Source organism: Podarcis erhardii, assembly GCF_964252035.2.
Source record: "Podarcis erhardii genome assembly, chromosome: 14".
Classification (NCBI taxonomy): Eukaryota; Metazoa; Chordata; class Lepidosauria; order Squamata; family Lacertidae; genus Podarcis; species Podarcis erhardii.
Genome location: NC_138503.1, coordinates 8,673,679 through 8,687,568, shown reverse-complemented (window position 1 = coordinate 8,687,568; position 13,890 = coordinate 8,673,679). Strand labels below are relative to the sequence as shown.

Genomic DNA, 13,890 nt, shown 5'->3' with positions numbered 1-13,890 from the left:
ATGCACCAGAAATTTACAACAGGCACAGCATCATTGTAGGGTACTCAAAAATACAAGAAAGCACTAGATAGAGAAAAGAATAATACATTGGGGGAAAGAATCTGAAAGATAATATGAAACTGTGGAAGGATGAACCTATGCTCACTAGAATCCATACCATTGGCTTCATATGAAAGGTTTCCTATCACCATTTCTGCAGATCTGAATATAAGAAACTAACAGAAAAGCTTCAACTTTGATGAACAGAGTAAGAAATTTTGGGTGTGAGACCAGGGACATACATTCCTCAGTATTTTGGAGACATATGGGTTTTACAATTGAAAAAAATATTTTAGTAAAGTTGAATAGCAATATAGTCAGTGAATATCATAAAATTGTCAGCCTGAATCTGCAGATTAAGTAGGAAATCTTCCCTAGCTACTGAAAGCAATACCATTTCACATTATGTAAGTGAAACATAGATGGATGTGGAGTCTGACTATAAAAATATAGATAGGAGTTCAACATATGAAGAAAAGTCTAAGTGAGAAGCAAACCTTTCCTGGACATAACCATTCATATATAGGATGTAGCTTTTATTCTATGCAAGGAAGGTCTCTGCCAGGAATCTTGTTTTCTGAAGCATATTCTTGAGAGGTGCTAATGTGCCATACAGTAATTACAAAATTGTGTCTTCATCCAAATCACAGAAACTAATCCAATGAGAAAAAGAATCAAGCTACTCAAAGGAAGCTTGAACCAATAAGGGGTAGTGGTTAGAGTATTGGTATACCAGGGTTGAAATTCTCATTCAGCCATGAAGGTTACTGGGTGATCTCAGGACAATCACAATCTCTCACCCTAAGCTACCTCACGGGGCTGTTGTGGAAAAGAGGAGAACCATGTATGCTACCATGAGCTTCTTAAAAAGACTAGAAAATAAATTAAACAAATACATTATATTATGGTGTGTACATATAGCTATAAGTGTAGGCATCAACTGAATAAAAAAGCTGCAAAGCATCTTCAGCTCAGGATGGCCATAAAGGGTATGTCAATGTGCAAAGGTCATTATGTCCTGAATAGGCAATCCTTGCTTCAGCTGCAGCACATTTCAAAGAATTTTAGATAGAACTGATATTTTAAATCAGAAAGCAGACAAATCCTGATGAAATGAGACCGTCAGTAGATTCCGGGGGTCTTTTCTCCGCAATCCTCCTTTCTTTGCCACTTCAGAGGGCACAACATGAACTTGGTAACAATCCATGAGAATCCCATCACAGTAACAAGGACAAACACTGAATTGGAAACTGTTTCCTCACATCCTATCTTTTCATTGGTAGCTACGAGGCGTGAGCCTGTCTCACACAAGCATTTCCTCAGGTAGGGGCTTTCCCTGTCCTGGTAGTATAGTTCTGTTGCCTCAGGTCCCAAGATTAATGTTCTACAGCACCTACTATAGCTATTATCTCTGCTCTGCCTGGGAGCAACCTTTATGGAGCTGGAGAATATATTGGTATGCCCAGTAATCAGTGCTGCTATATCACTTCCTCTTTTCTTTTCTGCAAAATACAATGCGGAAGTGCTGAAGAGCTCCCTTCAACATGGCTACTGACAGAATATCACAGGACATTTTGACTTCAGTTTTTGGAGTAGCCATGGGTATGAAAAATGCATTTCATAATATTTTTTGTATTGTACAGCATTAATAGTGGGGGGTGATCCTCCAGTAAAAACATCTGCCCTATTTTCAGACAAAAGGAAATAAGCATTTGAAGCCACTAGACTGGACAAAGCTCCACTAGAATTAAATACCTCTAATGCCCCTTCAATGGTTCAAATGTAAGTTTGTTTCACTCAAATTTACATCAACAAGTTGCAAGACCCATCATTGAAACAAAATTAAAAAATTCCTTCCAGTAGCACCTTAGAGGCCAACTAAGTTTGTTATCGGTATGAGCTTTCATGTGCATGCACAGAAGATGTGTGCATGCACACGAAAGCTCATACCAATAACAAACTTAGTTGGTCTCTAAGGTGCTACTGGAAGGAATTTTTTAATTTTGTTTCAACTATGGCAGACCAACACGGCTACCTACCTGTAACTAAGATTCATGATACAGATAGGTAGCCGTGTTGGTCTGCCATGGTCAAAACAAAATAAAAAAAATCCTTCCAGTAGCAAAATAAAAAAAATCCTTCCAGTATATATGTCACTCATCATGTCACTGCTCCCCATTAACAGCATGTAATTTAGAAGTCATTCCTTTTCATAGCAGCAAAGGATCAAGCCCCTACCTCAGTATTCTTCCCTCCAATATCCTGGATATTACAGAAAGAACAGAAACTATGAAACATATCACAGCTGGATATTAGACACATCTAATGGTTACACATGACCTCACAACTGCAAAAAGACACACTTTGACCATACAAGCAACAGCTCTCATTAATGTATTAATGCAACTTGAGTGATTTCACAACCTAGTGGCCTCTTTTCATGCTTATCAGCAAACAACAATGAAGAATTTGGAAAACCTGCTTCAGGATAACCAAAAGGATTCATTTAAAGGGGTACATTTCATTTAAAGCATCTGTACCAAATCCTGTCAGTTGTCATGGAAATATTGCATTTAAGGACTATTGGGGTTTCTTTAGTCTTCTAAGATTCATTGCATGCTCTTGTGAAAGATGTCTAGTTATGCTTCAGAAATTGTGAAAAAAAGTTTATAGGAAGATTTTCTAGTGAAGCTGGAAAGAGTCCTAATGAGCAGAATGGTTTGTTGTATGCAGTGCTAGACACCAGCGCTGAGCCAAAACTGGAGAAGGCAGAGGGCAGCTTCATGAAAAGCTTGCTCAGATTTGAAAAGAGGGGGCCCCTTTTGGCTATTTTTCAGGAAAGAGTGCAAATGGGCTGAACACCGCTCAGAAAACAACCCTGGATTACCCATGTAATTAGTAATGGAAACACAGTCTTCATGTGAACCTAGTGGTGTCAGCACATAACTAAACCTAACTGGTTACAACGCACCAACAGTCACATGCATTGTGTGATCCCAAATTGGCTAGGCTTAATCAGCAAAAACAAAAATGGCGAAAAGCCATGTGGTGATCAATACATACAGCTTCTTTACTGAAACTGATGTACCATTTTAATTTACATGGTTATTATAATGAGAAAAAGATTTTCTCAGAGTGTTTGTTTGTTGCATTTGTATTTCATTTTGTAAGAAATAGGTTGAAGTCTACCATCTTAAAGGGCCTTTTGATGTGAAAAGAATTTCTAACTGAGCCAGACTTTTTATTTTATGCATCACCTTATGATTTACCAAATGATATTTTTGGGGTACTTCACATACCTCAAAGTGATTAAACATTTGATGTTTGTGTGCCCAGAAATAAGCTCATCTGATGCAACAGTTGAAAAAGATGTACCGGTAATTTATTATTTAGGCAAAACTGCATAGCCTGTTGCTCTTAACTAGGAGTAGGCTGCCTTTCATGGGCTACTCTCACCCACCCAAATGCCTATGGCTCACTGACGTGTTTAACATGACAAAGCAAGAGTACACCTCAGGATCGCTTAACTATTAAGGCATAACTAATTTGGGAGACTGGGAAAAACTACTGGGAATTAACTCAGTAAGAAGTGAGCTAAAAATCCCACCAGGATGCAAAGGAACAATAATGAATTCCCATCCTTTTCTTAGCAACCACGAAAGGCAGAGCACACAACAGCGGCAGATCTGCATCTTCAAATCTCACCTTATTCTTTGTTCCCACAAACCAACATGGTCTTCTGAAGGAGCATTCCCCTTGCCCTGATCACTCAAACATTGTTAGTGTAGAAAATGTATATATTACCCCTTCCAACCAAGTCCCAAATCGACATAGCCCTGGATTCTGCTTCTTGCTTAAACTGTGATACAGAATATCGTAAGCGTGTGAATACCAGTACTTCAAACTAGCTTTTTTAATATAGACTAGCAAAATGTCTGCATGTGTGACAGATTCTTGGAAGGGTCGCATCATGCAGGGTCACATCAGCAAAGGTTAGGCCACTCAGTGTCAGAGCTTAAGGACATGTTTCATCCTAATTGTAGCTTCTGGACAACCTCACCCATGTTTCACAGTCACACAAGAGTGTGACAAAGTTTGGAATTGATTTCTGGACAGATGGGGGAGGAAAGGAGAGTTCCAATTCTTATTCTTATTCTTAATGACATATATACCGCACCCATCTGACAGGGTTGATCCAGCCACTTTGGGCAGCTTCATCTAACTTCCACACCACTATCCCATTCACCTCATCCATTACTCATTTTGCTCTCTCTGCAGTCTTAGAAAGTCAGCTATATAAGCTAATCACCAAATGCTACCATCAAATCTAGTTTGTGGTCACCATAACGGAATATCTAGGCCCCATTTTCCCCCAATGGAATTTGTTATTATTCATTTCATTTCTATAGCACTTACACTTTTTTAAAAAAAACCTCAACACATTAAAACATCAAATAAAACAATCCAGAAAAAAACAAATTCAAGCTTCAAGTAAAATATTTCAGATCCTTCTCTAAGTGACATTTTGCTTTCTCCATATGTATTTACCTTTTTACCCTATTTTTCCATCTATAAGATGCCCCCATGTATAAGACGCCCCCTATTTTGGGGGACTCAGATTTAAGAAAATGGGGGAAGACACTATCCGTGTATAAGATGCACCCTAATTTTTGACATTATTTTTTAAGGGAAAAAACCTAGTCTTATACATGGAAAAATACGGTAATTTATATAGCTGTCCCATAACAGAAGTACAGTGGTACCTTGGGTTAAGTACTTAATACGTTCCGGAGGTCCGTTCTTAACCTGAAACTGTTCTTAACCTGAAGACCACCTTAGCTAATGGGGCCTCCTGCTGCTGCCTCGCCGCCAGAGCACAATTTCTGTTCTCATCCTGAAGCAAAGTTCTTAACCTGAAGCACTATTTCTGGGTTAGCGGAGTCGGTAACCTGAAGCGTATGTAACCTGAGGTACTACTGTACTCTTGGAAGCCAGTGTGGTGTAGCAGTTAGTGTGTTAGACTAAGCTGGGAGATCAGGGTTCAAATCCCCGCTTCAGTCATGACGCTCACTGGGTGACCTTGGGCCAGTGACAGCCTCTTAACCTACCTCATACGGTTGTTGTAGGGATTAACTGAGGAGGGGGTGAACCATGTACTCCTTGGAGTAAAAGGTGGGATATAGATGCAATGAATAAGCTCTTCTGCTTACCTGCTTAAGAAGGCTGGAGGGGCCAACCAGATGGAGATGTCAGTTGCCAACCTGGCACCCAGAGATCTCCCCATGATCGCAATCGGACCTGTGCTAGTCACAAAACATGCCTGGCACCTGGGGAATTTCAAGTACTGTCTCTTTGTTATAAAGGCAACAGTTACAGTGATGAATGATGAATGTGTGAGGAGAGTTCTTTCACCTATCTCCTATCCACTTCTGCTTCACTGACACTACCAAAGAACAAGGGAAACCATCTGGGGTGGCTTGGCTCTGGGAAACACTGACCTCCATGCATAACCCATCCCTCCCATATTGCCCTTTTGGCAGAGGACAAGAGCACCCCAAATTTCTACCACAGGAGACACCCGTACATTTCTGTTCAAAATGACGAACATGAAAGATAACTCAAAATGCCTATTCTACCATTCAATTACTAAAATTGCGAGATTGGATATGGCACAGTCTAAAACAATCAGATTATTACTGAGATCTCCTTTTTAGATTCTCCTTAAAAATTGGGAACTCAAAGGGTAACCCTAAATAATGGGATGTCGAAACTTCTGGTAGCCAACACATACTTCCCCCTCCCTAAATTATAAGTCAAGGCACACATATGGGGAAAAGGTTTACTCCGAGTATGTCTAGAGTAAGAATTACCCGCCATCAGAAGAGTCCACCACCCAGTATCTCTTCATGGCAGGCATCTGGCTGTGTGCCCAAACTGAAAGAAGCCAAGCTCAGAGTAGCCACTTATGAGTCAGACAGCCCACCTCCAAGAACAGGTAATTCTGCTGCAGCTGAAGTAATGAGTTCCTTCCCTGCTAAAGCAAAGATACAACAAAACTGCCCCCCACCAGGGAATCTCAATGGAAGAAAAGACACCCAGGACAGTGACTCATGCAGAAGCACAGCAGTAGCCCCTTCCACAGGTTGATGTGAGGAGTTCCACAGGAGCCTATTTTAAATATTTATTGTAGCACACAAAACAGCATGTTAATGACAAACTCTGTAGAAATTGTTTGGTGAAGATAGTCCTATGATACCCAAAATTTTGACTATTAGGGATGACATAGTCAAAGATACATCAAGAACTTATAGAAGTGTGACATTTATCCAAATAGTCAAAGCTGAAACATGAAGTCTATCTCATAACAGAGGCAAAGCAGAACATAGTAACCAAGCTGAGCATAGGATAGACTGTTGGGCTGTTGGGATTTCATTGCCTTTTTACATATTTTGACTCACCTTGATTTGAGAGTTGGGAAACTTCCCAGAGCAGCCAGGAACATGCATCATTAACTGCATATAGATGATAATGCCTATTTTTAATGTTCTACTTACAAAACTGTTCTATTCTCATATTCATTGACCACTGATAAAAAACAGATTTCCTTAAATTGGTGTTAACTTATACAGCTACACCCACATCTCTTTTCCCACTTCAGAACTTATTTCAAATATGCTTCAATCCACTTTTTATCTTAATACCTTAAGATAAACCACCACATCATAAGGCATAACACACTTTTAACAACAACTGAAATGGTGTTTTAGTAACTCCAGTTTAGTATATCAATACTTTGAAATTTGTAATCCTCCAAGACATTTGGGGGAAAAACCCAACTCATTTTGTTCTTTACGGACAGCACGTGTAACACATTAGCCTACATGTTCTGTGATTTACAAACTGAATCTCAGTCTGAATTGCATATACGTATTGTAAGATTCCACCCTCCCCAGCAAAACAGAAAAGTAGCTACTCTTAAGTCAACTTTCCCTGCGCACATACACTTTACAACTGCACAAGAATATTGCTAGAAACTCATATAGCTATCATTTCTACTACTAGTATTCAGATTCACTTTCAATTGTTTTGCTATTGGCCACAACCACAGAACACAAATGTACAGCATACCAAAAAGGTAACACAAAAAAACCTACATATGTAAAAGGTGGAAAATCAAACCAATGAGCAGCGTCAATTTCAATTATTCAAGTCAGCATATTAGCACCAGTAACTGAACAAATAGTGGGGAGTATAGTTCAGAACACTTTTTAGCTCAAGATTTTTGGAATAAGCAAAAAGAAAATTAACCAGCTGATTTCCCCCCCTCAATATCCTAATGTCAGTTTTACCTACTTAAGAGATGTTCATGACTATAATACTGGACCTACATAACATGCATGGCTATGCTACAGTATGTTAATCAGACTGTTAATGTACCTTATTTATGATAGTATAAGCAGCCACCTAAGGGCCCAGCTTAATAACTTTCCAGAAGCATAATCGGGCTGCAAGCTGATTGTTTGGAATAAGCACCATGGAGCTCAGTGCAATTTGCTTCCAAGTAAACACACACAGGATCCCACTGATGTAAGCAGGACATCAGTACACACTGCTAAATCCAACAGAAGTTAAAGCACGTTTCATGTTTATGGTATTACAACTCACACCACTTCCACTAGTGGGGGCGGGGAGAGAAGGGGGGGCGAGGGGAAGGGCACTGTGGATAGTAGGCTGGTTGTCTTCTTGAACACACCTGAGGCTCTTTGATTTTAAGAGAATTTCTCTCACCAAAGTCAAATACTACAGAGAGAGAAAGGGGAGGGGTAATTCTGGCGAAGTATTCATTGATGAATACCAAATTGAAGGGATGGCTTTGCAGTGGCCGCCTCTCCTTCCTGTACAACGTAGTAAATGGCACCAGCAACTGATTACTACGGAGGTGTGCAGTGGCCTCTGCTGGCACATTAAACGTGTCCAACACTGTGAGACTCTTACAAGTGGAACTGACCTCTTTTTAACAAAGCAAAACAAAAATCCCAGCACAAAAGAGGAGGAAAAACACGCCGTGAAATAAGGAGGAAAAGATTTGTGTCACACAACCTATACAAAGCTGCCTCGATCTCCAGGTTTTGTTTTTTGTTTTATTAAGCTAGCAGCTTAGAAGATAGACCCACACTAAAAACAACACACAGGGGGCAGGACTGGGGAAAGGAGGAAAAAAATCACTGCCCACTCCTAGCGCGCTGCGCAAGGCCACTCGCTGTCTGCGGCAGCAGCAGACCCTCCACAGCCACCCCTATAAATACTCCCTTGGCTCAGAGGCATGCAGGACGGGATCCCGTTGTTGTTGGCGTGTGTGTGTGTGTGTGCGCGCTGTGTTTTTCTTTTTTGAGAACGGGGAGGGGGCGGGGGGGTAAGAGGAGAGAGAGAGAGAAGGGAATTGCCCCCTTTCGGCGCAAGTTATTAATTAAAAAGAAATCGCAGACCCCACCCCCCCAAAAGCACCGAAATGGCCCTCGGCAACACCGTCGCTGGAACTTGACGCGGTAGTAGCCCTCCTTCCCCACAACATGCCAGACACGGAACCCCACCCCCACCCCCCACCCCCCCAAAAAACACTCCACCACGGAGGGGGTGGGGGACACACGCAAAGCCTTTTAAAAAGAGGGGAGGGGGCCACAAGCCGAGGCGCGCGCAGCCTCTCTCTCCCCCCCCGCTCTTTTTTCCTTGCTCGTCCCCCCCCCCCCCGGCCTGAGGGTCTCGGTCTCTCTCTCTCTCTCTCTCACCTGCGGGCGGGAGGTTCTGCTGCTGAGGCGAAGAGCTGCTCCTGGCGGCGGCGGCGGCGGCGACGCTCGACTCCGGGCGCTGCCCGAGGAGAAACGCCACCCAGAAGGAGCCGAGGAGGAGCCGCCGAGGGGCTCCCCGCGCCGCCATCGCTCCCCCGCTAGCCCCGAGCCCGGCGAGCGGGCGAGAAGCGGCGACGGAGGCGGCGGCTCCCTCTCCTCAGTGGCGGCGGCGGCGGCGGCGGCTGTGGCAACTCCTCCTCAGAGGACTCAGTCCCAGGTCCTCCTTCCAAGGCGCCCCAAGAATAAAAAGGAGAAGGCGGCGGCGTTGTTCTCCGGTTTACTCCATGGCGGGCCGGTCCCAGCGCCAGGCTCTGAGCGGGGCTCCTTTTTCCTTCTCTCCTCACACAAACACACATACACGGCCGCCGCTGCGGCGGCAGCAGCAGCAGGAGGAGCAACAGCGCCCAGCGCGCGCGCGCGCGCCCGCGCCCCACTACTACCACCACCACCACTCCTCCTCACTCGCCGCCGCTCACGCGACCAACCGTCCTTCCCCGCTCCTCCTCCTCCTCCTCACACGGCCGCCGCGCGCCGCCTCCGGCCATCGTCGCGAGCGCGCACGCTGAGCTGACAGAATTCCAAAGGAAAGGAGAAAGGGGGTGGGGCAGTCCAGGAGGAGGAGGAGGAGGAGGAGGAATGCGCGCGCACCTCCGCACGCCACGCGAGCCGCCGCGCCGAGCAGCAGCTCCTTGGTACTTCCCACTTCTTCTCTCACTCACTCACTCTCCCCTCCCCCCGCCCCTTCACGGACATTCCCGAACTCCGCCTCGAGTGCGTTGAGTGAGAAGGAAAACCCGGCACGGCGCTTCCCCCGTCGCGCTTCCGACGCCCATCCCAAAGGAGGGCTGGGATGGAACGGGGCGACGGAGAGAACGTTGGGGGGAAAGGATTCGACGGGTGGCGTGGGAGCGGGATGCAAAACCCGCCCTGGCTCCGCTGCAAATAGGAACGGGAAGGCTTAAAAAAAAAAACAAGGCTCGGAGACCCGGCGGACTTGCAAGCCCGGTCGGTTTACTCAGAAGTAAAGGAGCCGCTGGGTTCAAGGGGGCCTTGCGACGGGGTGGCTGGGCTTGCAGAGGCGGCTGTGCTGCGCGCCCACTTGCGTGTAGAGTGAATACCCTTCCACCCCATTGGAGCCAGTGGGTTTGCTTTTGAGTAAACGTGTCCAGCCCAGGATTGGCTGCGGTGGAGGGAAGGAGGGAGACGGCAGCGAAGGAAGAGAGAGCCGCAGCCGGAGTCTCCGTACCCCGCTCGGTGCCTCCTGCTTACCAAACCACATCCTTTCCCCACACCGCCTCCTTTGCAGGAGAAACCGAACCGAACCACCGCAAGCAATCCCATAAGGGTGCTTGGTGCATTTTTGCATTTTGCATTTCCCGCCGTCAACCGAGAACAAAAATCTGCATCTTTGTTCACAGCCAGAAATGTCTCGGGTTTGTCCCTTTTCTTTCAAAGGCAGCATATCCCTCTGCATATTGTTGGGAGGGCGGCAGCAGGAAGCTGCCCGCATGCCTGTCTGTGGGCTTCTTATCACCTGCATCTATCTATTTGCGGCACTCATTGGTTGCCTCGTGTAATCACAATTCCAGGTGATATGCAACAGTTGTATGAAGCTAAAATTAAACTCTGGCAATAGATGGAGCAGGGAAGAATGTGTTTGTGGCTGGTGAAGTCACAGCCCCCAAATGGACGGGAGCCCCCTTTTCGCCATAGCGCACTGGTTGAGTGTCTTCTTCTGCATGCAGATGCTCCTACGCTCAACCTCAGCATCTCCGGGCAAGGCTAGGAAATACCCCTGTCAGAAATCCTGGAGGGCCACTGCCGGTCAGAATAGGCAGTACTGAGCTAGATGGACCAAAAGACTGGCTTCCTCTGCTCTTTGCCACCTCCTCTTTCTTTCTCTGCCCCCGCCCCCAATTCTTCCCCATCCTTGCCACCTGCCTGAGATCAGGTAGAGGGCTGCAGGTTGCTCATCCCTGCTTTTGAGCCTAGCTGCAGAGCAGTCTCAGCCAGCAGATGGAGGTGTGTCTTCTCCCGCACTGGCTGAAGGAAGGAAATGGTGAAATAGAGTAATTTGTAGAATTCTAGAGTTGGAAGATGTCCTGAGGGTCATCTGGTCCAACCCCCTGCAATGCAGGAATCTCGACTGGATCATCCATGACAGGTGGCCATCCAACCTCTGCTTCAAAACCTCAAGGGAAGGAGAATCCACCACCTCTTGTGGGAGTCTATTCCGCTGTCAAGCAACACTCACTGTCAGGAAGTTCTTCCTGATGTTTAGTTAGAATCTCCTTTCTTGTAACTTTTTTTTTTTTAACCAACAACCAAACACAAACAGTGAAACCCTCCCAGGCGGCTGATACATTGGGTATACATAATCAATAATAACATATTCAAATCAACCATATGTACAATTTTATATATGTTAACACTCCTCCATCCACAAGGTTTATTTAACCTTTAACATTTTTATTGCCCTAAATTGTTCAAACCTACCCAAATAATTCAATATCTTCTCAAATCAATCCTCTTCTTTCTCACTGACCTTAAACCCTTTCATTCTGTGTATCTTCACAGTTAGATATTCTAAAATTATAATATTATTTAGTTTTTTCCTCCATTGGTTCACCCCTAGCTCTTCTGCAATTTTTCCAATTACTCGCTATAACCTGTCTGGCTGCAGTTACCATCAATTTTACCCATTTATATTCCTCTTTTGTTTTTAACTCTGTGCTACTCAGACTAATAAGAACCATTAATTTAGATATTCCCACCTTCCTACCCACAATCCCCGATATTTCTATACCAATCTGTTTCCAAAATTCATTAACTAACGGACAATCCCACCACATATGACTGTACGTTCCCATCACTCCTTTCTTGTAACTTGAAGCCATTGGTTCAGGTCCAAGCCTGCTCCATCCTCCATGTGAACAGCGGTGATAACTTGAAGTTGGGGGAGAATCTCGATAGTTAAAAACACCTGTGATTTGGTTCTGACTCTTAAATCCCTTTCTGCTCTTTTCCTTCTAGAGTGGTGCTAGGTGAAACATGTGTCTGTTCTTCTGTCCTCCCCCTGAGGAACAGGAGATAATTAGGCCTATTTCACACATGCATATTCATTACTTGAGTGCCTCGATGAAGTATCAGGTTATGACTTGTCTATGTCAGTGAGCCATCACAGATCAAAGACTAAAGAAGGAATTTCCATATCACTTCTTATCAGCTCAAAACATTTGCTGATCTGCAGTCTGGTATACTCATAGCTGAAGGTGTCCTGAATATTATTTCTTAAAGTCTCATAATCTTACATGTACACTTTTTACATCTAACTCTTAACACTTCAAAACTCAGAGCACAAATTGTACCTCCTAAGGAAGGCAAGCAACAGAGAGCCATCGATACCTCAGTTTGTGGAATGTTTGTGGAAGTTCCATTGCATATTCAGATACCTGGTTTACATTCAAACATACCTGTATGTAAGGTAAAGCTTCAAAACTCGGTGCAGAGATCCTGCTCCTCACACAGAAGGCTTCAGGTTTAATCCCCCAGGATCTCCAGATAGGACTGGGAATGTATACTGTTTGGAATCTTGGAAAGCCTCTGTCAGTCACTGTAAACAATGCTGAACTAGATGAACAAATGGTCTATGTATAAGGCAGCTTCTTATTTTTCTGTCAACAAGGAATAAGTGCTTTCCTTCCCCCTGCCACCACTCCTGCTATTTCATTCATTACTTTTTTTCAATCAGACCCTTCCTCCCAAAGGAACCCTGGACATCACACAACACAACAGCAAAAACTAATGCTTGCTTCTTCTTCTTTTTTACAGCAACCCAATATCCTCATAGCTAAATAATGCCAAGGATGCCAGGACAATATCTTTCAGCCATCAAATGCCTGGGTAAATAAAATTGCAGCTAAATGTTAATAATGAGGGAGACAGAGGCACCTCACCAGGGAAGACATTCTGTAAGCAGGTAAACACTACCAAGAGGGCCCTGTTGCCAGTTGCGTTGTGTTGGGGGCCACAGGGGCACAATATTGTTAGGGGTGCAAAATTTCAACACCCGGTTCTGCCTCAATACAGCTTCATGCTTCCCTCACTGGGCTACATTAAAAAAGGTTTCTCCATGCGAACCAGGGAGTGACCTCTCCAGACGACAGAACCCCTCTTCCTATTTCCGTGGCTGCGATCTCCTAGGTGACACTGATGCCATTAGGCAGTTGAAATGTGCATGAGTGCTACATCCATTTCCCTCTCAGCCCCTCTGTGTGGCCCCGGGTACCGGCAACCCCACGCTATGCCACTGCCTGTTGCAGACCATTGCCAGCTGTGCAGTAGCACCCCAAACATGCATAGCCTTCTATTCTGTTTCTCCCCACTTTATTTCAAAGTAAGCTGCCTACTTTGGGGTTCCCGCAAACACCCTGTGTGGTATTTTGCTCAAACGTTTATTTGATGTTTTTATTAAAATAAATACATATATTTGCACTTTAAAAACCGGGTCCAAGAAGGCTAAGGGTCTGGTGGCTAAATGACCAATGCAAAAACCAGCAACCACCACTGTGCACAATCCTACCCTGAGGAGGGGAAAGGCGGCTTTGGGACTGACCTAAAGGCTAGCTACTGAATGCTGCACCAATCTGGCTTCTGTGGAAGGGTCCCCCTCAGCTGAATCCAATGGGGCCAATTGCCTGTGGAGCAGTGAGCTCTGCTTCACTGGAGGCCTTAAGGCAGCGACCCTGCAGCCACTCACTATAGATGCTCCAGCTCTGGATTTGCTTCATCAAGCTAGAGGTTAGACACAGGCAGAAGGATGATTTGCAGTACATCAGCAACAATTTCTGATTTGCAATTGTTTAACAATAAAATGCCTCTTCTTTCTTAATTAGGCTGCTCTAATAAGGAAAGCTGGGGAGGGGGGGAACGGGCTTGGATTTATGTGTGAAATGACTGAGCTCCATCTGGATACTGTAAACAAATTCATGGGCTGAGCACATGC

The 13,890-nt window shown here is 44.7% G+C and overlaps 1 protein-coding gene across 8 annotated transcripts in view; it reads right to left on the bottom strand.

Annotated features, from left to right (window-relative positions):
• NEO1 (neogenin 1) overlaps nucleotides 1-9,386 on the bottom strand; it is a 108,879-nt gene extending 99,493 nt beyond the window's left edge. For 2 of the 8 annotated variants that reach the window (XM_081838684.1, XM_081838688.1), the window contains exon 1: nucleotides 8,826-9,015. In XM_081838684.1, coding sequence (XP_081694810.1) covers nucleotides 8,826-8,973 — 148 coding nt within the window. In that variant the 5' untranslated portion in view covers nucleotides 8,974-9,015. Of the gene's footprint in view, nucleotides 1-8,825 lie in introns of all 8 variants that reach the window. The other 6 variants (XM_081838685.1, XM_081838689.1, XM_081838691.1 and 3 more) reach the window with 5 other exon arrangements.
• Nucleotides 9,387-13,890: the final 4,504 nt, after the last annotated feature.